The following is a 25,009-nucleotide window of genomic DNA, read 5'->3' as shown; positions in this document are numbered from 1 at the left end:
GACCAATACAGGAAATCAGCCCAGAAGAAGTAAAAACAGCAGTCAGTAAGATGGCCAACAACAAAGCGACTGGGCCTGATGAGATCCCGGCTGAACTGTGGAAACGGTTAGGAGAACAGGGTACCACATTCCTAACACTGCTTTTTAATAGAATTCTACGTGATGGACTACCGACCGAATGGAGGAAGAGTTATCTGATCCCATTCTTCAAAAACAAAGGGGACATCAGACTGTGTGAGAACTACCGCGCCATTAAACTTATGTCACACACGCTCAAAATATGGGAAAGAGTCATCAATAACCGACTCCGGAAGTTAATACATCTGTCCGAAAACCAGTGTGGGTTTGTAACAGGGAAATCAACCACAGACGCACTGCACAGTTTAAGGATTCTGTTGGAAAAACGCAGGGAAATGAAGAAAGACACGCACCTGGCCTTTATAGACCTAGAAAAGGCATTCGACCGAGTACCTCGACAGCTGATCTGGCAATCTTTGCGTTCACAATACATACCGGAATATTATGTCAAGATCATCTCCGACATGTATCAAAACGTCTGTACTAAGGTAAAGAGCCCAGCAGGAATAAGTAAGGAATTCCTAGTAAGGGTAGGTGTACACCAAGGGTCGGCTCTGAGTCCACTTCTCTTTAATCTTGTCATGGAACACCTTACCGCGAGTATACAGAAGGAGCCGCCTTGGGACTTACTCTACGCTGATGATATTGCTCTCACCAGAGATAGCCCTGAAGACCTAGAGAAATCGCTTGAGAGTTGGAGATCCGCCCTGGAAACTGCTGGATTAAAGATCAGCCGGCAAAAGACAGAATATATGCGGTGTTGTTATTCAGATACCAACCAACATTGTACTGTAAAAATACAGAATGAGCAGCTACAGGAAGTTGATCGATTCAAATATTTAGGCTCTATTATCTCCAACGACGGTACGATCGACGCAGACGTAGCCCACCGCATAAACACCGGTTGGATGAAGTGGAGAGAGCTCTCGGGTGTGCTTTGCGACAGGAGAATGCCGGTTCGTGTAAAGGGAAAGGTGTATAAAACCGCGGTCCGCCCTGCCCTAATTTATGGTGCCGAATGCTGGCCCATGAAAAAGGTCCACACCACAAAGGTACATACGACAGAAATGAAGATGCTGAGATGGGCCGGAGGTGTCACCCTCGCCGACAGGGTGAGGAATGAGCATATCCGTGGAAGTTTTAAGATCCGCCCTATTGAAGAAAAACTATCAGAAACGCGTCTTAGGTGGTATGGGCATGTAATGAGAAGGCCTGAAGAGCATGTGACCCGACAAGTCCTTAAGAGCCAACAGGAGTGGTCATTTCTCCATACAAACGTACTCGACTGTTTCCTCCGTGGTTTTTGAAGCTAGAGCAATGATTTTTTCAACACAGATTAATATTGTCAATATCTGTGTCGGTGTGTTTTGCTTTTTTTGATATTTTTGTTTTTTAAGGCGCTAGAGCCCTTCACACATGGCCAAAAATGGCCTCACTGACTATGCCGCAATGAGAGGCGTGGTATTCAAAACTGATATCAATTAGCCAAAAAATCAAAACAGTCCGACACAGACAATTTCATAATCATTTAGATTTCCAAATTTGGTTACGATTGGTTAAGTTTTGGAGGAGGAAACAGTCGAGTACAAAAGCTCGATTTTTGAGATTTTTACGCAGGATTTTTCGCCTAAGCTGCAGTTGTTCTTATCGCACTAATTTTAGGGGCGGGGTCAAGTTTCTAAATACGTACACAGACAGAAAAGTGATGGGCAATAGTCGACATTAAATGTCGATAATCTAGTGATGTGATAAGATCGATAAACCTTTTCAAAGTCGCGATTTGCCTCTTAGTAGGCGAAGTAAGTAAAGTGAGTATGCACTTTGGCCTCAGGGGACATCGTTTAACACTATTTATTATTCCTTGGTTCATACAAAGCTGAGCTGACGCACTAGCTACGAGATTAAGTCCTGGTTACCCCCCAAAAAGGGAGGGGAAAAGTCGGCTTCTGCGGTCCAGTTTGCCTCTATTTCTACATATCTGTTGCTATGAGATCAAATTTGGTATAATTTTTATGTAAATTAGGGACGAATAATTTATTTTAGAAATAATAGTTTCACATTTTCATACACAAATCTGAATACATGAACGAAACATTAAAATCATATATAATTTTTGGTCACTGATTTGCTCTTTAGAAGCAAATTGTGGTGATTTGCACTAAAAATTAATTACACAATTTAGTCCATTTATTCGTTATTTAGAAAAGTATCAGTTCTAAGTATGTATTCATTCATTGATTGTAAAAAGAATTAGTAATACTTTGGTTAAAATATTGTTTTATATTTTACAATTTTCACTATTATTCTAAAATTTATTTTAAATAAAGTATTAATTTTATTAAATCGTTTATGACGTGATCTTATTAAGTATGTATATGAAAAGGGCTCCACGAGGCGAAATACTTTTTACGCCAATTATTTTTTTTTTTTTTTATTTACAACAAAGACGAAAGTTCGAGAAAAATGTGGTTACTTAATAATTGCCTAACTTGTTGAAAAAATAACTTTACATACTATCAACTTATAACCGTAGTATATTCCATGATATGTTTTAAATGCACCATATTTTTTTCTAATTTTTAAAAGAATATTTAATACCTTTAAAATAATATCTGTCTGTCTGTCTGACTGTCTGTCAATCTATCTGTCAGTCTGTCACCAGGCTGTATCTCATGAACCGTGATAGCTAGACAGTTGCAATTTTTACAGATGATGTATTTCTGTTGCCGCTATAACAAGAAATACTAAAAACAGAATAAAATAAATATTTAAGTGGGGCTCCCAAACAACAAACGTGATTTTTTTGCTGTTTTTTGCGTAATGGTACGTTTGCGTTTTTTGTTAATAGCTTTTGAACTTTTTTTATGTGGGAATGCTTCGAATACATTTTTCTAGACATCATTCCGAATCTAATGAGGTATCATACGTATTTTTAGGAGTTATTATCTCTATTAGTGGCAGCCGTACAAGCCCAATTTCAAAGAAAAACCGCAAATGGATGTACAGGTTAGCCGTTTGGCACACGCATACTGAGGTAAAACAAAATTTTTGACCCGCAGTTCCTAAAAAAATCCCTTAGGAGGGGTGTGCTACAACATTTTTTTTTGTATGAAAAAAACATTTTTTTTTCAAAAACCTATCGTGTGTGGTATCATACGAAAGGGCTTTTTGAGGCGATTCTAAAAGTATACCACATAATTACATTTTAGCCATTTTTTTTTGTAAATTAAAACAAATAGAATTTTCAAAACATACCAAGTTTGGGGTCAAGTTAAAGGGTTAAAGAGGTATTTCCCGTTGGATATATGGATATTACGTATCATTGTATGATTAATATGTACCGTATCTGCAGTACAGTTCCATAAGTCTCGTAAAATAGGTATTGAAGTAGAACGGCCGGTCCGGGCCGTAGCAACTACGCTCGCATTCCATTGCTAATTGTTCTGTTTATAAGTTATTGATATACCCGACAAAAAAAAACAAAAAAAAGTGTTCTTTGTTTAATTTAGTTTAATTTGTATACTTTTAGTTTAAGTCATATATGTTAATACCTACAGTATTAAGTTATTTGTTATAGGTTAAGTGTGCGCTCACCGATAAAATGTATTTTGCGTGAAAAAACAATTAATTCTCGTGTAAGTGAATATTATGTATTCTTATGAGAAAATAAAGATCTTTAAACCTAACTGTGTCACTTTGTATTAAAAAAAAAACTAAATAAAATTATTTTTAAAATTGCTTTTTTTGGGTTAGATATGAGGAAATCACGTATCATTTGTGGTATATTGTACAAAAAAAAATCAGCCATATCGTATCTGGAGGAGCCCAAACTTGGTATGTTTTGAAAATTCTTTTTGTTTCAATTTAAGAAAAATGGCTAAAATGTAATGATGTGATATATTTTCAGAATCGCTTCAAAAAGCCCTTTCGTATGATAGATAAGAGAAGAATACGATAGGTTTAAAAAAAAAGTTTTTTTATACAAAAAAAGTTTTTTTATACAAAAAAAAAGTTTTTTTATACAAAAAAAAAAAAAATTTATACAAAAAAAAGTTTCAGCACCCCTCCCAAGGGATTTTTTTTTAGGAACTGCGGGTCGATAATTTTGTTTTGACCTCTAGTATACGTGTACCAAACGGCTAACCTGTACATCGATTTGCGGTTTTTTAATGCGAACAGCTTACACTATATTTTTAACCACCTTGAACGTTTTGTAGACTAGACTATTGTCCCAAATTGGGGTTTCTTATACATTCCGACCAGGATTAGGAGCTCTTCAAACATACCTATTTTAATCAAAATCTGACTCATAAATAAAAAACGGACCATTAATAAAACTGTATAATTACATCAACGTAAGAAATATCTCATGTCACATGTTTCTTTGTTATGATAATTTTATCTAACCTGAGGCTTTCTTTTTTTCTAATCAACGAAGCCGGAGAGCGACAAATTTGTTTTTCATCACACTTGCTCGAAAAGATCTTAAAGACCAAGTAAGTTATAAGTAAAATACTTTTTTTAAAGTATAAGGGTGTGTAAGGGAGTTTTACTTCTAAAATACTGACAATTATAATTTAGTATTTTTGTTTATAATATTTAATTGGATTAATTTAATAGCCGTTTAAAATATTTTTACACAAAATTTTCAATCGTGGCTGAATGCCGAAGGTCTGTGCCTTAGATGCCTAACCTGTCAAGAAATGACAATATGGCGGACGAATATTTGAAATGTCACCGTATTTTATAATCATTTCCCTGAAAATTTAGTTTTTCATCACAAGTGTAACGAAAACCATTGTGTGTAACTCCGGGGGTAAGAATATTGTAAACTCCTCCTTTACAAAATCTAACTTACCCCCCTCGTTGCACAATGTAGGTACTAATAGCACAGCGTGTCGAAAGTTGATACTTTCCGCACGGAAACGAGAAAAGAAATGATTGTTTTTTTACTCTCCTGTAAAAGTCAAAATGTTATTTGGATTGCAGGTTGTAGAAGGATATTGAATTCAGCTACCTAAAATCAAGAAGTTAAATCACAATAACAGGAAATAAGTAAACGCTCAGTGGTGGTAGCGAGCTAAGCTAACGGAAAAAGTTTGTAAGAACTAGCTATAGCCATAGAGTAACTTATACTAGAGCGGTACTGTCATAGTAAATTTTGTAACCCCAGTAAATTCACTGCCATCTGTCGACACACTTTAAAACTAAAAATAAATATTTATAAAAATACGATAAAATGTATTTAAAAATGGATAAATGATTTTTTTTATTTGCATTAATTATTTTTATGATTTTGACCCATGTTCTTTCACTGATATGCGTTAAAATTATAAATAACAAACGAAACCGTCAACGCCCTCTATACGAGTGTAGGCGAAAACTAGTGGCGCCCTCTGATCGAGAATCAAATTTTCGTGATTTTCGAGGCACGTTTTTTCCTTAGACTGTATCCATCTATTACGGAGTTATATCTATCTTTGCTATAGCCTATGATATGCCTATATAGCGGGCCGCGACCGCGACGCGACTTGCAGGCATAAGGTCCGTGAGCGCAAATGACGTGCGCGTCTGTGTGCGTGCACCACACACACGGGGATATGGCGGCGCCGCCCCCGTCAGCGCGACGGAGATAATCAGTTTGAAATCTCATAATTGAGAATTCGCTGAGCTCCTGTTGGCTCTTAATAGTTAACTTATAAAATTAAGTACCTACTACCTAGTCTACCTACATATACAGTTTTGGGAATTGTTACCTACCTATTAGTGTTGAACTAGTATTCTTTTTCGAAGTTCGAAGTTTCTCAAACATTACATCATTATATTACAAGCGCGCCACAAACAAATCAGCGCTCTCCAGTTTTTTTTATTTTTTGGCCACAATAACTCCAATATAGTGTTTAACGGCTATGTATGATGAACCCCCGTGGACGTCAGTTGCCGCTCCGTTGGTGGGTTGAGGAATGGCAGCCAGCGAAACACGCAAAAAAAATATTTTCATCGCCTCCCGCTTGATACTTTGTCAGATGATAGTTTAGATGCTAATGTTAATAAAAAAATGGTCTCGGTGGACCGTCAACTGGTCACATGAACATGTAAAAATAAATCTTTTCAGCCATCGCATCCCATTTCATTATACTTTGTCAGATGATTGTTTCGAATTTAGATGATATTGTTAATAAAACAAATCTTCGCCCGGTTGTATCGCGGTGGAAAGACCGTCAGCTGTTAAAAGTGTTAAAACATTATTATTAGTTTAAAAATAATATTAATTGATTTAGCCGTTAAGTAGAAATAACCAAAGTTAGCCGCAAAATGGCCCGTTGTATTATTTTTATTACGGTGAAACTATAAATTTCAAGAAAAAAATTAAATGTTATAATTGTTGAACAATAAATAAAGATTCATATATATGTTTTCATAATTTTTTTGTTTGTCCATTTAGAAGAAATACGCTCTAGACCGTAACAGTAAGTAAGTATATAGTTTCTGAATTAAAGAGGTATTATTTACCATTACAATAATTTACCACCTCCACGAAATGCAAGTTCTATTCGTATCTGAACAAGAAAACATTTGTAAAATAGGAACTAACTATTGCGTTATAAGTAGCATAGGTACTCCTATTATCGTTGCGGTGGTAAGTAGTACGTTTGATTTTTTCCTTTCGCCTTAATTTATAGATACGCCAAAAAAATATACGACACGCCGTTTTCGTCTTTTTACTAAACGGCTTAATCAATTGTAAAGGTAATTATTTATAAATAGTTTATATTTGGATTATGCCTACTTTAATTTATGATTAGCTTATAAAAGAATATCAATTGACTCTTACTTGTCACTATTCGTTTTCATAATCAAACACCACCAATCAATGGGAGATTACCCAATCTCCCAACACAATAAAAAAAAATTAAATTTGAAAATAAATATCTATATACAACGTTAATTGATAGCCTATATTAATCAATTAATTATTTTTTTGTTAGGAATCGAACTTTATTAAAAACGTTAAAATGGCAATATGTCCGCGCATGTTAGAAAACTTTTATTTTTATATTTCAAATGAAGCTTTCTCAAACATAAGTGGAAATATTGTCATTATTTTCGTAATAATAGGCTGCGGAACACCGTGTTAAGCGCGCTAAAGCGCGTCAGAACCAAATCAACTTTCTGCAGTTATTTAGTCTTTGGCCACAATAATTCCAATTTTATTGCACTTGGGCTCAGCACAAGCATACAGAGTACAAGGAAGGCATGGAGCAACGAGCAACACAGCCTCCTCATCTCAAAGCTAGCACACGACTGCCGGCCACGCTTTTTTCGAGCTACATACGCACGAAATGTTGAATAATATTCGATTTCTTTAAAAAAATATTATTTTTTAACATTATGAAACGTTGCATTTGTAGTGCCTGTTAAAACATTTATTTTAGTTTAAAAATAACTTTAATCGAATAAACCGTTTAGGAGATATAAGCAAAGTTAGTCGCAAAACGGCCTGTCGTAATGTTCCTATTATGGAGAAACTGTAAGTCACAGGGAAAAAGTCAAACGGTAGGAATGTTGTACATAAAATGTAGATTAATATATATTTTTTTCATAATTTTTTGTTGAACCGTTAAGCAGATATATACTTTAGAAAGTAAGAGTTTACGGCCAATAATAGCGACTAGCGCCAGGGCTCTTTCCCACTGAATGTCCCGTTTTTGCAGGTGCGGTTTTAGTAGTATACGTGCAGTACCTATCCCGCCAACAGAATGCTCGTGTGAATGTTATTATATTAGCACGTATACTACTAAAATGGGATCCTTAAACCGTACCCGCATAAAACGGGATGTTCCAGACCCAGAATACAGAGCCCTAACCCCTCAAGACTGTATGTACATCTTCACACACCTTCACGGTGGGGAACATGGCTCTTTCCTTTGAATATGATTAATAACACTAATGGAGACTTGGTTATGAACGGTATTAATAGAGGAGTATGCGGTTGAATAGTATTGTTCAAATGCCCACACTATTTACTAGGCCTCGGCTTCCAGGTTTCAAAGGCTCCATTAGCTCCAAGAGTTTTCCCCGTTTCTACCATTTGTAACATATGTGGTGAAGAGCTGAGTGGACTTCCATAGGCATTATGCACATTAGTATCTGTTTCTGAGATAAGTAGGGTGGCTCGTGAAAGTACTTATGCCCGCCAGTTCTCCTCCACCGCGAGGTCCCCGCATTACAGGGTATTTAATGCAGTCGCACTTACGAATATCCCGTGGCGTTTTTCGCTCTCCCGCCGCCATCCAGTGTCCCCTCGGTATTTCGGCTTCTGTAATCTTAATGTATCGAGATCTGCTGCCCATCCAACGAGCCTCCTGCAAGAACTCCACGATCAGTCGGTCACCCTCACCCTGGGCTACCTTGCGAGTCCGGTGAGGGTAGTTTTATTGCACTTGGGCTCAGCACAAGCATACAGAGTACAAGGAAGGCATGGAGCAACGAGCAACACAACCTCCTCATCTCAAAGCTAGCACACTAAGGAAGGAAGTTTTAGGTAGCAAGCGATAATTTGATGTGATTCGTCTTTTTAGCCGTGTCCATATCTGACACAGTAGCACTAGCGCGCTTGACACAGGACTCAGGCGGTGGCGCCCTATCCCTTAGGAACCTCTTTCTGCAACTATGCATTTTTGAATGACAGAAGTTTGCTGTTACGGAAGCGGCCGTTAAATAAGCCTATGCCAACGTTCAACGATGATGGTAGGGCTTTATATACACCCAAACTGGAATTATGCAATTCAAGATAACGTCTTTAAAGAAATATTTAATTTTAACTTCCTTAAATATTTAATTTTTACTTCCTATCCTACCGGCTGCGCCATTTAAGGATGTAAATTAAACACCAAGTTCGGGCTGAAACTGACTCATACTTTACTTACTTAGGTATATCGCGTAAGAAACGCTCCAAGCGAAACCGTTTTGCCGGCAAGATGGGCATGGCGGCTGTTGATCCGGAGGCTAAGTTTAAAGCTGCAGAAGTTAATTTACCCCTGTTTATCACCAATGTAAACAAACTGACAGCCAAGGAGGACCTAGTGCAGTTTATTGAGGCGAAAACAGGACAACGAGTCACTATGTATCAGCTGAATAGAAAGGGCCCGGAAAAGCGTCACAATTCCTTCAAATTATACGTTGACCAGGCGAAAGTACCTATGTTTCTAGATGCAAAACTGTGGCCGGCAGGAATCATGTTCAGGCGCTTTAGGCCACAGAAGCCACCGGTGTCACTAAGCCAACAAATGAAACTCCTCAAGTATTTAATGGATAATATTACGAATAAGCAAGAACAACATTATATATGTAAAAACTGTAATAGATGTCATATATTAAAGAAAAAGTGACGAAGCCCTCCAGTGGTGAAGGCCGGATCCGGATCCGGCCTTCACCACTGGAGGGCTTCGTCACTTTTTCTTTAATATATGACATCTATTACAGTTTTTAATTTATATATAGTAGTGTGACTACTTAAAACAACACAAATCAAAATATTTAATAAAATAATTTAATTTGTTCCCAAACTTGATTATATATGTAATTTCATCAGTTTCAACTGTAAAAATGTCAAGCGCTGAATCGATCATATTAGAGAGCTGTGTAAGCAAGCGGACCTAGTGGCCCTGCAGGAAACATGGTTATATGGGCATGACTTGACCTTCTTAAGTACAATTAGTGATCAGTTCGCGTGTACGGGAACCACGGCTATTGACACACAGGCGGGAATACTTCGAGGCAGGCCCCATGGGGGGACAGCCCTACTGTGGAAGAAAAGTGTTTTCACGTCGGTAAAGGTGCTGGAGTGTAATAACTGTCGTGTATGTGGTGTTAAATTAGCTATGAATGATAAATCAGTTCTGGTTTTTAGTGTCTATATGCCGACGGATTGTGCAGATAATTTGCCGGAATTTACACCGTAAATGCGATAACTAGTAACCACAGTACTGAAAGTGTGTTCATCTTAGGGGATTTTAATGCGCACCCAAATGAACTCTTTTGTGTGGAACTACTTAACTATTGCTCTGAACAATCTTGGCTATGTGCAGACTTTGAAAAATTAGGTATGTACTCAGGAGAATATACTTATATTAGTGAAGCTCATGGGTCAAAAAGGTGGCTTGACCACTGTGTTGTTACAGATGCAGCCTATGCTACTGTTACTGATATATCTATTAAGTATGACAGTTACTGGTCCGATCACTTTCCTCTCATAGTAAGATGCAACTTAGGGTATATTCAGCCAAAACAGATGGTTAATAAACAATATGTTAATAAGATAGTGTGGGGGGATAGACAGCCAGAGGAAATATAATATATTACTCATGAAATAAAACTATAAAAACGGATTATATCGCGTATATTGAATTTTCTATTTTTGTGTGAAAATCTTAATGCGGTTCACAGAATACATCTACTTACCAAGTTTCAACAATATAATTGTTATAGTTTCGGAAAAAAAGTGGCTGTGACATACGGACGGACAGACAGACAGACAGACATGACGAATCCATAAGGGTTCCGTTTTTTGCCATTGGGCTATGGAACCCTAAAACTGATATGGTTTCGATATTTTTCTAAACACAACTTTGCGTTAGAAATAGGTTTCAGGGTTGGGTAGTTAAGATAGGTAAGAGTTACATAGAGAGTCGTCAACATCGAAAATAATAATTAAGTACCTAAAATGTCAATAAAACAAAATGAAAAACTATGAATCTTTCTTTATTAAACATTTACATAATATTTATATGTGTTAATAACAATAATAGAAAATCGACGTCGATTAAAGAATAACACATTCATAGCATTGTGACATTTTAAAATAACAGTTATAACATATTGGTTCTTTTTTATGAGTTTCACTTCGAAATTAAAAAATCAACATTTTTTTTAACATGAACTATTTCAACATAATAATAGTTACATTTTTAACAGTTTTAAATTAGTAATTAAAGTTCTCTTAGTAATAGTAGACTGGAGGAAACAGGCCTGTATGGAGAAAAGTCGTCGACATCTCTTCTAAATACCTAAAACTGGTATGGATGTGTTCCTCGTGGTCTCTAGAATACGAATTGACCGGTTTTAGTTTATGGAGGGGGGGACGGGTCGATAAAAAGGGGGGCAAAGATGGCGGCCTACCATCATTGATATTTGATCACATCTTGAGTCCTATAGGACCGATCGGTTCGTGTGAGGTGTCGTTTGAAAGAATATTAAACATACTATTATTATTTCTAAATAACCATAGTCATAACTGTAGTCGTTTGCAAAATATTTTAAAATATATGATTTTTTACCGTGCATGGATGGCATAAATACTGATAAACATGCTTCTAACTCAATAAATTATAAATTTACCGCAATTAATGTCATTACAAAATATACGAGATACTTCATGAGCTTTTCAAAAATATAAGTTTTATTGGTGTATGATTTTATATAACCAAGTTAAGACGAATTCTGTTCAGCATGGGTCACCACGCACGGACACATAAATGGCGGGGGACCGACGTCAACTTTTCTTTATTTCTCGGGTTCTATTTTACTGATTAATTGGTGTTAGATACCATTTGAAAGAATATTAAACGTGCTATAATTATGTTTCAATAACCGTAGTCGTAACTGTAGTCATTTACAAAATAATTGAAAACATATGATTTTTTACCGTTCATGGATGGCATAAGTACTGATAAACATGCTTCTAACTCAATAAATTATAAATTTACCGCAATTAATGTAATTACAAAATATACGAGATATTTCATTAGCTTTCCAAAAATATAAGTTTTATTGGTGTATGATTTTATATAACCAAGTTAAGACGAATTCTGTGCAGCATGGGTCACCACGCACGGACACATAAATGGCGGGGGACCGACGTCAACTTTTCATTATTTCTCGGGTTCTATTCTACTGATTAATTGGTGTTAGATACTATTTGAAAGAATATTAAACGTGCTATAATTATGTTTTAATAACCGTAGTCGTAACTGTAGTCATTTACAAAATAATTGAAAACATATGATAGTACTGCTAAAATATGCTACTAACTCAATAAATTATAACTTTACCGCAATAAATGTTATTTTAAAATATACGGGAAAATTTATGAGCTATCCAAGAATATAAGTTTTATTGTTGTATGATAATACACAACCAAGTAATTATAAATTTTGTTCAGGGTGGGTCACTGCGCACCGTCATATAAATCCCAACAAACAATTAGGCGATACTAAGCACCTATTTTATTATTACTTAAAGACATAGACTGGCTCTAGAATAGCTATACATATTTAGTCTTAGCCTACAGGCTCTGGTGACATAAAAGTGTAAGAGGTTCATCTAAAGCTTTAAAGTTTAAGGTCTACAGTAGCTCAAGTAGCTGTTTTCGCCGCTATAATGCATGTTAAGCAGCTAGTGTATAAAGCTCAAAGTGAATTGTACAACGTTAACATCTATATGAGTAATAAGCATCTGCAATTTGCAATTTGGTTCTAAATAGGCGATAAAATGTCTTCTATAGCTCCTTGCATCGCAATCGCTACTTAACTCTCTTGTATCAGTTACAGTCGAACAGATAAGTTATGAGTCGCTATTATAGATCCAAGAACATGTAGTCGCAGAGAAGGTATTAACATTTTTAATACCTTCGTACATCTTAAACTGTTTTAGAGTCTTACTTACAAGCCAAGCCTACAACGCCAAACGCCATGTTGAGGTGGCCGATGCATGAATAGGTAAGCAAAACAAAATCTATAAATTCTAACGTAAAATAGTAAATAAAAATGGATGGATAGTTTTACTCTATTGTTACTATTACTATACTGGAAACCGGACTTCACGGATATTATATTGTCTTCGGTTACCGCGATAGTTACTCATGAAATAAAACTATGAAAACGGATTATATCGCGTATATTGAATTTATAATACATCCCGACGTTTCGAACAACGGTTTGTTGCCGGTCCCATATTGGGATACCCTCCTACAATTTAGGAGGGAATTAAATTTTCTCGGGTCCGTGGTGTAGGGTTGGAGCCGGCGTAGTTTTTATCGCGTATAAATATATATCTTTACTTGAAAATAATTGTAGTGTATAACTAGCCTTACGAACCGATTTTGCATGTACAACCAGCCTTAAAGTTTGTAGTCTATGATTGTTCATTATTTTAGTATGTGGGTATTTTTGCACTTTGTAATTTTTCCTCAGTCACCCGTTGACCACGAACGCTGTAAAGGGTTCGAAACGTCGGGATGTAATTTAAATTCAATATACGCGAAATAATCTGTTTTCATAGTTTTATTTCACGGATATTGTTAAATTTTTCTAAAATTAAATGTGGCTGATCAGAGGCCCTTTAAAGTTTTGTTAATAATACATAATTATAGTTATTGACAGTATGCCTAATTAATTTCGCCATCATAAAACCGCAGATAACGCCGGCATCAATGCACTACAATAATTACTTGTTTTTATTTATTCGCCGTTAGTTTTTACTTCAAGCTATCAGGTTACGATAGGCAATAGCACATAAGAAAGTGTTACAAATGTTGACCTTAAATGCTAATTTTATTTACCATCTAAAACTGAAAGTATCACCTATGTGGACCTACTACGCTACTACTCAAATAGTTAATAGTCACTTATTTGGCACCCCGGAGCGTGCGGCGACAAATATCACTGAAAAAAATGCCATAAGCCTCAGATCTCGAAGGTGATTTTAAATTATAAATGTACCTAATACCTCATGTCAAAGTATAATAGAATGCTGCATAAATATTTTTAAAATGGTAATTTTGGGCCTCAGATTTGAAACAATAGAGTATGATCAGAAAATTTAATATGCTTGCAAATGGTAACCACCAAGTATTTATCAGAATAATAGAACTCGATAATGAAAACTCAATGACGCCGACGACGCCCGGGCTCCATTTACATGACGATTCACACTGCACAGTGCCCATGCTGAACAAAATTCATCATTACTTGGTTATACAACATTATACAGCAATATAACTTATATTTTTGGATAGATCATAAAATTTGCCGTATATTTTGACAATACATTTATTGCGGTAAAGTTATAATTTATTGAGTTAGTAGCATATTTTAGCAGTACTTATGTCCATGCACGGTAAAAAATCATATGTTTTCAATGATTTTGTAAATGACTACAGTTACGACTACGGTTATTAAAACATAATTATAGCACGTTTAATATTCTTTCAAATGGTATTTAACACCAATTAATCAGTAAAATAGAACCCGAGAAATAATGAAAAGTTGACGTCGGTCCCCCGCCATTTATGTGTCCGTGCGTGGTGACCCATGCTGCACAGAATTCGTCTTAACTTGGTTATATAAAATCATACACGAATAAAACTTATATTTTTGGAAAGCTAATGAAATATCCCGTATATTTTGTAATAACATTAATTGAGGTAAATTTATAATTTATTGAGTTAGAAGCATGTTTTATTAGTACTTATGCCATCCATGCACGGTAAAAAATCATATATTTTAAAATATTTTGTAAACGACTACAGTTATGACTATATTTATTTAGAAACAATTATAGCACGTTTAATATTCTTTCAAACGATACCTCACATGAACCGATTGGTCCCATAGGACTCAAGATGTGAACAAATATCAATGATGGTAGGCCGCCATCTTTGCCCCCCTTTTTCTCGACCCGTCCCACCCTTCATAAACTAAAACCGGTCAATTCGTATTCTGGAGAGCACGAGGAACATCCATACCAGTTTTAGGTATTTAGAAGAGATGTCTACGAAAACCGTGAAGGAGACGACTTGTTTAATTTGCCTCTAGTCTAGTTGGCAATGACACTCATTTTCACAAAAAATATAGCTGTGTCGCAAAAGGATACTAGGAACTAGTTTGATATTTTTTCAAGTAATGACAAAATAATGACAGTGAGTGGAGCGCATTGTTTTAATAATAAATAAAAGTCAATAAGTGAAGTATACCTACTCTATCGAGGGAAAGTGAATATTAAAAATAAATTAAGTCTATTATGTCAATTACTGACTTACAAGAAGTAATTATTTTAAGTACGAGTATTTTTGCATACCTAGAACTTTTACTAATAATGTGTACTTCTGTACTACAACTGTTATTTCGAAGAGAAATTGGACAATTTAGCCATATGTGTAATTTGCAGACAAATCCTAAGATGGAAAAGTGTTACGAAGTAGTAATTTTTAAACAAGATGATATACCGTATGAAGTTTTATACGAGGGGCCGTGTTGTGTCGAATTAAAAACATTGAATTATCCATCATATTCACTGATATTTCCATGCATATATTGGGCACCTTTCTTTGAGTAATGTGTAGGTACTTAGTGTGTTTAAATAAATATTATTATCTTCTTTTAGTCTTTTGTATTTCCATTTTGGATTTCACGGGCCTATAAATGCCTGTTTTTTTTGCCATCCAGTTATTAACAAGTAGCTTAAATTTTTAGGGTTCTTAAGGCATTTTAGTCAGAAACTATAAACTCCATATATGAACGAAACTTAGAAATTTTGGTTAATTGTGACGTTCTCAACCAAATGGTACCACATTGTCACTTGCCTTATATGCTCTGAGAGGTTATATTTATAAAGATACAAGCAAATTTCATCTTTATGGTAAGCGACAAAGTGGTACCTTTTGATTGAGAACGTCACAACTTATACACCGCTATACAGTGTAATAGCGACAAATTAATGTCAGTTTAAGGACTCGTTTAGTTTATCTATTTTTTGCTCTTACACTTTTTAATTACAGGGTTCATACTTCATACTAGAGGTCACAAAACCGTGCATATTTTTGAAAGCCGGTTTTTCGGTTTTTGTAGAACAGCAAAACCAGGTTTCCGGTTTTTCGGTATTTTCGAGTTTATGTATAATTTGTAAAATAAACAAGTACTTACTTGTAGAATCAACGATTTAATAATCAGTCTGCAATAAACATTTTTAACAAGAAATACTAGTAGAATAGAGATTATAGATCAATTAACTTGATGCATGCATCACATATAAAACATGGCCGTTATTACTAAAATATTAAACTACATAATATTTATATTATAACTTAAGTCAAACTTTAGTTATAATTAGTCCAATAAATGTAACAAAACATTCCTTTTCTGGAACTAAACTTATAAATACATTTAACATTAGAGAATAATCAAAGTTTCTAGCAAAAATGTTAAACTACGTCACATCAGAAAAATTGTATTGTTGTCATGTAAATCAAATAAATCGCCTGATATTTACCGTATGGGTATTTAGTTTTGTGTCCATAATAGGGATGTTGACATGAATCGCGAATATATAAAATGTTATATATAGCATAGCAGGGAATATTAAAATGCTGGAAATCATATTTTGTAAGTGTAAATATGCGTAATAAATTAATTAAAAATAATTAAAAGTATTTAAAATAATGCCCAGCATCACGTGACTGCAAACGCAAATCGGAGCGCGTGACGTCACGGTGTAAGAAACACGCACAGACAAGTTGTCAAATCTTGGTCCTCTGGCACTGACAGCAGTTTGTTTATCACATCGTTACGTCATCAAGATCACGTGAGAGCTTGGAGCGTTTTTGCGCGAAATTTAAACATTAAACTAATTAAAGTCGATTTTTTATTAAAAATTATTAAAGTAAAATTTCAATGTTTTTTGCTATAATTACGCGTCCATCAATAAAATGAAAACAGTTCTAAAAAACCGGCCAAGAGCGAGTCGGGATCGCGTTCCAAGGGTTCCGTACATTACACAATTTAAGCATTTTAAACAATGTATTTTTTATGTGAAACGTCTTTAAAAACCCGTAGTCGGATCTGATCAAAACTAAGTAATTAAGTCAGACTCACGCTTGACTACACATTTCTAATAGGTTTTCCTGTGATCTATAGGTAAAGAACTATTTTGTGTATTTTTTTCAAAATTTTAGACCCTGTAGTTTCGGAGATAAAGGGGTGGGGGGGAATAGTCATTTTTTGCCTATTTTCTTGAATAACTTCTAAACTGTTTATCCTAAAATTATAAAAAATATATATTTGAGTTTCTCACAATGATGTTATTTAATTTATTTAATTTTATTATTAAAAATGTATTTATTTGCTGACATGTCCCATAATTACTCAGTTTAATTAAGTTATAAGCATGTATGTAATTAGTTCGTAAGATTTCTAACACAATGCATTATTGTTAAAGAAAAATAAATGAAATGAAATATATATAGGTAGTTAGAAAAACTTCATTTTTTTATTTTGTCATTTATTTATTTTGTTTTTTGTAAAAGTGGACCCGATGTTTAAAATTCATTTGTTTACGTTACATGTCCGTCTTTGGGTCACAAACTTACATATGTATACCAAATTTCAACTTAATTGGTCCAGTAGTTTCGGAGAAAATAGGCTGTGACAGACGGACAGACAGACAGACGCACGAGTGATCCTATAAGGGTTCCGTTTTTTCCTTTTGAGGTACGGAACCCTAAAAATTGTCTACATCCCTATTTCCAAATTAGTAAATAATTGTAAATTACTAAAACAAAAAGTACATGAAAAATATCGGGTCTCTATTGTTTCCCATGTACTCCATATAGTTTTAAATCATAATGTATTGTTTGTCCACATTTTCGTTAGTCATAATTTGGTTTTTCTCTGAAATGCGTAACTTTTCAGGATTGCCATAAAACAACCCTAACCTAACCTATCGATAGGATAACCTGAGGAAAATCCTGAAAAGTTAACGGTTTAAGAATTATGAAGTAATGATAATATGACAATCATTGTATTATAACTTTTATTACCATTAAATAAAACTAAAAGGTCGGCGGTTACTTCGAAATTCGAAAAACTCGAAAAAGCCGGTTTTATTAAACCTAAGCCCGGTTTTTAGAATTACAGACAGATAAACGATGATGTGGAGCTATTTTTGACACTTGAACCGTGACGTCGCTCTACTCGTCCGGTAATCGTGTTCACCGTTCCGTTTCGCGTGAACACTAGGTCAAGTGGGATATCATTTGAAGGAGCTCGAATTAAACATTACACAAATTTTTTTATTTGTTTTTCATTGTGAAAATAGTTATTTGTTATACAAGGGTGCAAAGTTGTATTTTACCCGCGAGTGTTTCAACACACGAGAAGTAAAATACATTTGCGCCCGTGTGTGGCACAAAACTTTTCACCTCACTATAGCGAGGAACATCCACAGGCGTTAGATCATCTTCATCACTGGAATCACTCATTTCTTTACGATATTATAACAGAAAACTCTGGAAGTTGTGTATTTTTACGGGAGTCGGTGAGAAAAGGTTTTAAGTAAAAAAATTGTTGACAATGTTGACATTTCTGATGTATGAATGACATTTCTGATGTATGAAATGTCAACGATGCGTTTTGAAATTGCTTCGACTCAACTTGTGCGTTCAGAATTATATTTATCATCATTATAAAAAAAACAAACGTTTCTTATGGAATTTTAAGGTTTATTACTTAAAATCATTAAATAAAGCTAAATTTGGTATTTTTTATTAGATTCTCGAACCATTTATTTAATGAAAATTAATATCGAACGAACCATTATCATGAGCGTTTTACGTTTTGTTATCTGTCAAGCTACATAAACACCATCCAAGGTCAAATTACTTTCCCCACTAATGGATAAAACGCGTTTTTCCCCGCTTGTATTGAAGGATAAACGACAACTTTCCGAGCTAGTGAGGGGAAAAAAATATACTTATGAAGGAAAATGTGAAAAAAATACCATTCCCCCCCCCCCCTCCTTATCTCCGAAGTTTACCAACGAAATTTTTTGAAATTTTTACATAATAATAACATTATCATAAATAGGTATTACAGGAAAAATATAATCACCTCTAAAACCAAGCTGATGTTTGTGCAAAGGACAGGCCCGTTAATCCGAACTGGAGAACTGTCAGACCTGTATACCGTACAGGATTTCATCTACCTCGGTTCACTGACGGACGGCGATTGTGAGCTAGAGGTGATCAGAAGAGCTCAGATCGCTAAACCTGCGGTTAGAGAACATCTGGAGGAACAGAGGAATCAGCATAGCAACCAAAACAAAGCTAATGCGTACCCTGGTCTTCTCTATATCTCTCTGGGGTCTGGTCTTATTTATTATATTCCTGTATGGTTCGGAAACATGGACTCTGAGAGCGAGTACTCGGAGTAGAATTGACGCATTTGAGATGTGGTGTTGGCGCAAGATGTTGGGTATTCCTTGGACGGCGCGCTGCACTAATGCGTCAATCCTGACGGAATTCAAAATCCAGTGCCGTTTATCAGCCATTTGTCTCCAGCGGATCCTTAGCTACTTTGGACACGTGGCCAGACGAGAGCCAGACAACCTTGAAAACAACCTTGCGCATTATGGTTGGCATGGTGGATGGAGGACGAGGTAGTGGACATCCACCAACCCGCTGGGTAGTGGGTAGACACTGTAAAGAAGGCCTGCCAGGGATCTACACAGGCGCCTATTATCCATCCAGCCATCCTGACGCTCAGATTAATATCCTACTTCCTACACTGACCGTAAATTTATGTTCACTGTTTTTTCCCTCAGAATTGGAAATTTCCGTGACAGTTTTAAGATAATATGAAAAATAACAACCATAAATTGAAAGAGATTGTATTGTTATAAAGAAGACAAGTATGCTCGTAAAGTAATAAAATTACCTCGCGGAGCTATTTAGCGACCTTGGGTTTGATGGGCTACGGCCCCATAATTTGCTTAGCTGATTATCCAATTTCAGAAAGTGACTTGTTTATACTTCCCACAAGACACATTTCTTTGATATGCTTATGGTGATGCCGATGCCATATATTAAAATAGTTCGTCAGTAGAACCTGCAGATTTATATTTCTGTGATCTACAGCCACCAATACAAAATTACAAACCTACCTATGTGCGGGTAAGATGAATATACATATACATATATGTATATTTAAAAAAACCGGGCAAGTGCGAGTCAGACTCGCCCACCGTTTTTACCCCGTGGGTACGGAACCCTAAAAAGTGTTGTTCCACCAAGACAATGCTCCTAAAAATCTTTTCTGACAATCTAATACGTCCCTTAAATTACTCTTTCTAAATTGGCTGGTAAATTGACGTTGCCGACACATACATGCTACTTGGGATACAGACGGACAGAGGAGACTTAGTAATAAGGTCCCGTTTTTACCCTTTTTGTACGGAACCCTAAAAACAGATTTAAATGTATTTTTAGTTTGAAGTGGCCTAAATTTTGCCATAGCTAAAGCCTGCTTTACTTTAACTTTTTTACGCCATGTCAATTAGGAATTTAGGATTAACATTGAGTAATCGTGTAGGCAAATGTATGTTTTGTGGCAGATTTCGATACGAAAGCGTAGTTAATAGAGCGACTCCAGGTCTACCAGAGCGTAGGTACTCAATGCTTGGTAGCCGGGTAGTACATAATCAGTGGTAGGAGGAAATAAGAAACGCTTACGTTAAACCATGCACCTGTCAGTGAAACCTACTGTCATGTTAACAGCAAAACCATATATAAGGTGTTTATACACCCGGCGGGTAGTTGCCTTGACAGTGACACGTTTGCTGTCCCCTATACAAAGGAGAAAATAGAATCCTTAAGTGCACATGCAACAATGCATCTGCTTTGACACATAGAATGGACAGGAAAATGTCAACCCTAAGATGCATGAAGTATCAACATTTATTGATACAAAATATTTTTCCTCAGCAGCTCGAACAAGCCTACTTTCGTCACTCCCTGGAATGAGGAAAGCGCGACTTTCCTCACTCCAGGGAGTGAAACAAAGTAGCTTTTTAATTTAGTGAAGGCCATGAACTGCCACTTCATACTTCTATTACAAATTATTATTTTTTTGTTTTTTGTTTCTCTGTATTATTCTGTGTAATTCGAAATACGTTTTAACCTTTAATATGTTCTCACTACTGAGGTGAAAAATTATAATATGTGCAACACGAGAACAAAGTTATTTTACATCTCGTGTTTTTGAGTCCCTCGCTACGCTCAAGATTCTAACTTACAATCACTCGCTTCGCTCGTGATTCAATTATAGAATCTTTCGCTTTCTCGGGACTCAAACCAAACACGCGCAAGAAAAACCAACTTTCCTCTCTTGTTGCACAAATAACTAAACTATTACCTACCTACCAAAACTATTTTATATTTTATTTTTTGAAAATCAGATTATGAAATGTGACCCATACAGATAGGAAACGTAGGTACCTTATTTTGTTACTACAGGGTGGCCGAAAAATAACTTGACAATTTTTTTTCTAATTATTTTATTAAGTACTTACGTAAGTACACAATAAGTTAAAAATTAAATATAAGTGTATAGGAATAAAAACTTCGATGACGTTATTTTTATGGACGAGAAAGTATTTTGCTCTTCTGATAATGGCAGGTTCACATTATGGAGGCCTCATAATACGAGATACCGTAGCGGACGAAATGGACGAATAACGATTTAGCGGAAGCCGCTCGACCCCAATTTCAAAGGAATACCGCAAATCGATGTACAGGTTAGCCGTTTGGCACACGCCCGACATGTACTGATGTGATATATTTTTACAATCGCCTCAATAAGCCCTTTCGTATGATACCACACTCGATAGGTTTTGGAAAAAAAAATTTTTTTCCCATACAAAAAAATGTTTTACCACTGGGGGGGGCAGCGAAATTTTTTTAGGAACTGCGGTTCAAAAAATTTTTTTTTACCTCTTATGTTAAAATTAATTAAAATTTTGTGTGTCAAACGGCTAACCTGTACATCGATTTGCGGTATTTTTATACGAACGGGTTAGACTAATTGGTTTATGGGGCTGGATGAGTAAAGATGGCCCCGGAGAGCTTGTCGAAATAACTGGGCGAATGAACACCAAGGATTATATGGAAATACTTGAAGACGCAAATATTTTTACAGTTCTAGGTATATACCGGTCACCGTCATTTATTAATACCGATAATTTTATTTCGTCCTTAGATCAACTCCTTAAATCTGCTAGTCGGAATCCCAGCCTCATATTATCCGGAGATGTGAATATTAACATTTTAGATGGTACTTCAGATGAAAAACACGTATCAAATTACCTTGAACTTCTTGCTTGTTATGGGTTACTACCATACATTAACAAACCCACACATATTAAATCCTGTAATGACCACATATTCATTAAAAGCAAACTTGAAGCTGAATCAATTATTTGTTCCACTGATCTCACTGACCATAATTTGGCCATGATAGGTATTAAAACAGAACGTTCGAAACAAACAGCTCTGAAAAGATCAACGCTGAAAATTGACTATGCAGGGCTTTATAAAGAGCTTGAATCTGTTGACTGGTCCCCCCTTGGACACACTAACTCTGTTGACGACGCAGTATCTGGCTTTACCAAAATAATATCAAAAGCAATCACAAAAAACAAAACTCATTCAAATAAGCCGCTCCAAGTTCTGCATACAACCATGGATGACGCCTGGGCTCATTAGGTGCTCTAAACAAAGATACAAACTTCACCTCATCTCAAAACAATTCCCGAATGATGAAACTAAGAAACTTATTTACTCCAGATATCGCAACTTTTTCAATAATATTCTTAGAAAATTAAAAGCTGAATACGAGAAAAAGCAACTAGCCGCTCACAAAAAGGCTCCCAAAAAGTTATGGCAAACTATTAATAAAATTACTCATCGCAATCCACCAACAATCGCGGCGCATGAATTGACCAAAATAAAAAACAACGAAAGGAATTCATTAAACGTTTGTAATGATTATTTTTCCTCAGTCGCTCAAAACCTTGCAATGGCTAGCCCAATCACTATGCATTACTCTCTGAATAATTCCTGCCTTTTCTAAACTTATAATCTCATTTTCTACTTCCTGTTTTTTAGCATAAAGAATGGAATAAGCCCTATGAAAAATAGGAGTTGCCCCATCCCTAAGCTTCAAAGTAGCCTGCATGTTCATGTTTACAATATGTGAGGATCTATCTTTATCAAACACACACTTATATTTATTTTTAACACTTTCAATCAACTTATTTTTATTTTGAGTTATCCCCTCTTTTTGTATATAACCTACTTTGTGAAGCTTAAATCTTTCTTGCCAGTTAGGAAATAATATTTTCAACCAATTTCTACCTACTAAAGGTTTAAAATAACTATCACTATCAATTACTATGAGGTATAAATCATTACTTACATTTCTGGATTCTATCTTTATAGCCCCGAGCACTAACAAGGGATTTCCTGAAACAGCCTTTAACTTAACTAAACACTTTCTTAGTTCATACTTTGAAAATTATTTTTATAGTCTTTCAGATGAATCACAGACTTACAAGCTCCAGTGTCAATCTCCATCTTCAATTATCTGTTACTTAGTCACAAAGGGAGCTCTGCACAATCCTCTTCCGACACATTGCCAATGCTTCCCAGTACTACATTTTCCTCCGGCTTGTATGCACTTCGCTGCTGCCTGCTTTCCATTGCCACAGGTCCTTGATCTACATTTGTGATATTTTTATAACGGCATTTGTGAGCCAAATACCCTTGTTTCTTGCAAATAAAGCATACACAATCTTTTTTGTAGCATCTGTCTGTAGAATGTGAACCACCACAGCATCTGCATTCTAATCTCCCTTTTTTTTTTTTTTTTTTTTTTTTAGGGGGGGAAAAATGCAATTACGCATACCACTCGGGCGCGGGGACGAACCCGAGTGGTTATGTGGGACTCCTTGTTTTAGGCTGATGGGACCCCAAGTCTACCCACTAAACAACCCCCCCGTCTGTCGCCTCGGTGCTGTAAGGCGGGGCCACGGGAACACCAAGTGCACACTACCGTGACCTCGCAGCGGCCGGCTGCTAAGCCCCATCTCCGGGAACTTGATTTCCCAACCGGCATTTGGGGCGTGCCTACGTTTTTTTTTTTTTTTTTTGACACACCCTTCGCCTTGAGGACCTAGTTTTAGTTAGATGGCTGTCGTCCCCGTGACTGCCACCCCTAGGCCCTCGTTAAGGCGGCAGGCGGCGGTCATGGGCGACCCGCCTCCGCCCTGCTCTTTTGCGCCGCAGCGGGTGAGCTTCCGCAGCCTTTTCCCGCGCGCGCTCCGCTGCTTCTTTTTGGGTCATGATCACCTCGCAGAAGGTGGTCATAGCTTTCCAGCATCGTTTATTTTCTGTCATTGCCTTTACGACGGTCGGCAATGACAGATCAGGCCCGATTATCGCAACCAAGTTATTGCGCGGCGCCACCCAACTTGGGCATTCCGCCAGCGTGTGCTGCGCTGTGTCTTCTGCACTGTTGCAGTGGTGACACGCTGGCGTTGGCTCCCGTTTGGCCTTCTCGCACAAGTATTTGCCAAAACACCCATGGCCCGAGAGTACTTGTGCGAGGTGGAAAGACACCACACCGTGTTGTCTACCGATCCATTCTTCGAGGACAGGCTGAATCGCGCCGACTGTCCAGTGACCGGCGCATGGATTCTCAAGCCTCTCACCCCAGTTTCGGAGAACGGTGACCTGAGCATTTGTCCGCCAGCGTTTCACTTCCTCAAGCATAGGCTCCGTCTCTCTTGCTCGTGATTCCGCAATCCGTCTATACACTTCCGCCAGGGCTTTTGCCTCCAGATCCCAGGGTGGGGTGCCGGCCAAGGCGCATGCTGCATCACTGGAGATGGTGCGATACCCTCTAATGGCCCTTATCGCCATGATCCTTTGGGGTCTTCGTAGAAGGGTTTGATTTTCGGCGCTAAGGGCATCTACCCAGATGGGTGCACCGTACAGGGCCATCGACCTCACTACCATCGTGTATAGACGGCGGCATCCTAC

General features: G+C 36.6%; 2 protein-coding genes across 2 annotated transcripts in view; one reads left to right on the top strand and one right to left on the bottom strand.

Annotated features, from left to right (window-relative positions):
• Positions 1-50: 50 nt before the first annotated feature.
• On the top strand, positions 51-19,344 carry LOC134753731 (uncharacterized). The gene is made up of 3 exons (XM_063689670.1): positions 51-343; positions 1,025-1,336; positions 19,053-19,344. The coding sequence occupies exons 1-3, from the start codon at positions 51-53 to the stop codon at positions 19,342-19,344; spliced, it is 897 nt and encodes a 298-aa protein (XP_063545740.1).
• The window catches only part of LOC134754446 (large ribosomal subunit protein eL33), a 59,694-nt gene continuing 39,801 nt past the window's right edge, over positions 5,117-25,009 (bottom strand). Inside the window, exon 5 of the mRNA XM_063690777.1 lies at positions 5,117-5,128. The gene's annotated coding sequence lies outside the window, so the exon portion shown is untranslated. The remainder of the gene's footprint in view (positions 5,129-25,009) is intronic.

The sequence above is a fragment of the Cydia strobilella genome, chromosome Z (genome assembly GCF_947568885.1).
Source record: "Cydia strobilella chromosome Z, ilCydStro3.1, whole genome shotgun sequence".
Lineage (NCBI taxonomy): Eukaryota > Metazoa > Arthropoda > Insecta > Lepidoptera > Tortricidae > Cydia > Cydia strobilella.
The sequence above is the reverse complement of the archived record's forward strand: the minus strand, read 5'-3'. Positions and strand labels throughout refer to the sequence as shown.

Bases quoted from the DNA above. Each gene is read 5' to 3' on its own strand.
- LOC134753731 (XM_063689670.1), top strand. From the start codon at position 51: ATGGCCAACAACAAAGCGACTGGGCCTGATGAGATCCCGGCTGAACTG. The intron at 344-1,024 runs GTTTGTAACAGG...GCTTTGCGACAG, and splicing joins CTGTCCGAAAACCAGTGTGG to GAGAATGCCGGTTCGTGTAA. The intron at 1,337-19,052 runs GTCATTTCTCCA...GTTTGTGCAAAG, and splicing joins CTTAAGAGCCAACAGGAGTG to GACAGGCCCGTTAATCCGAA.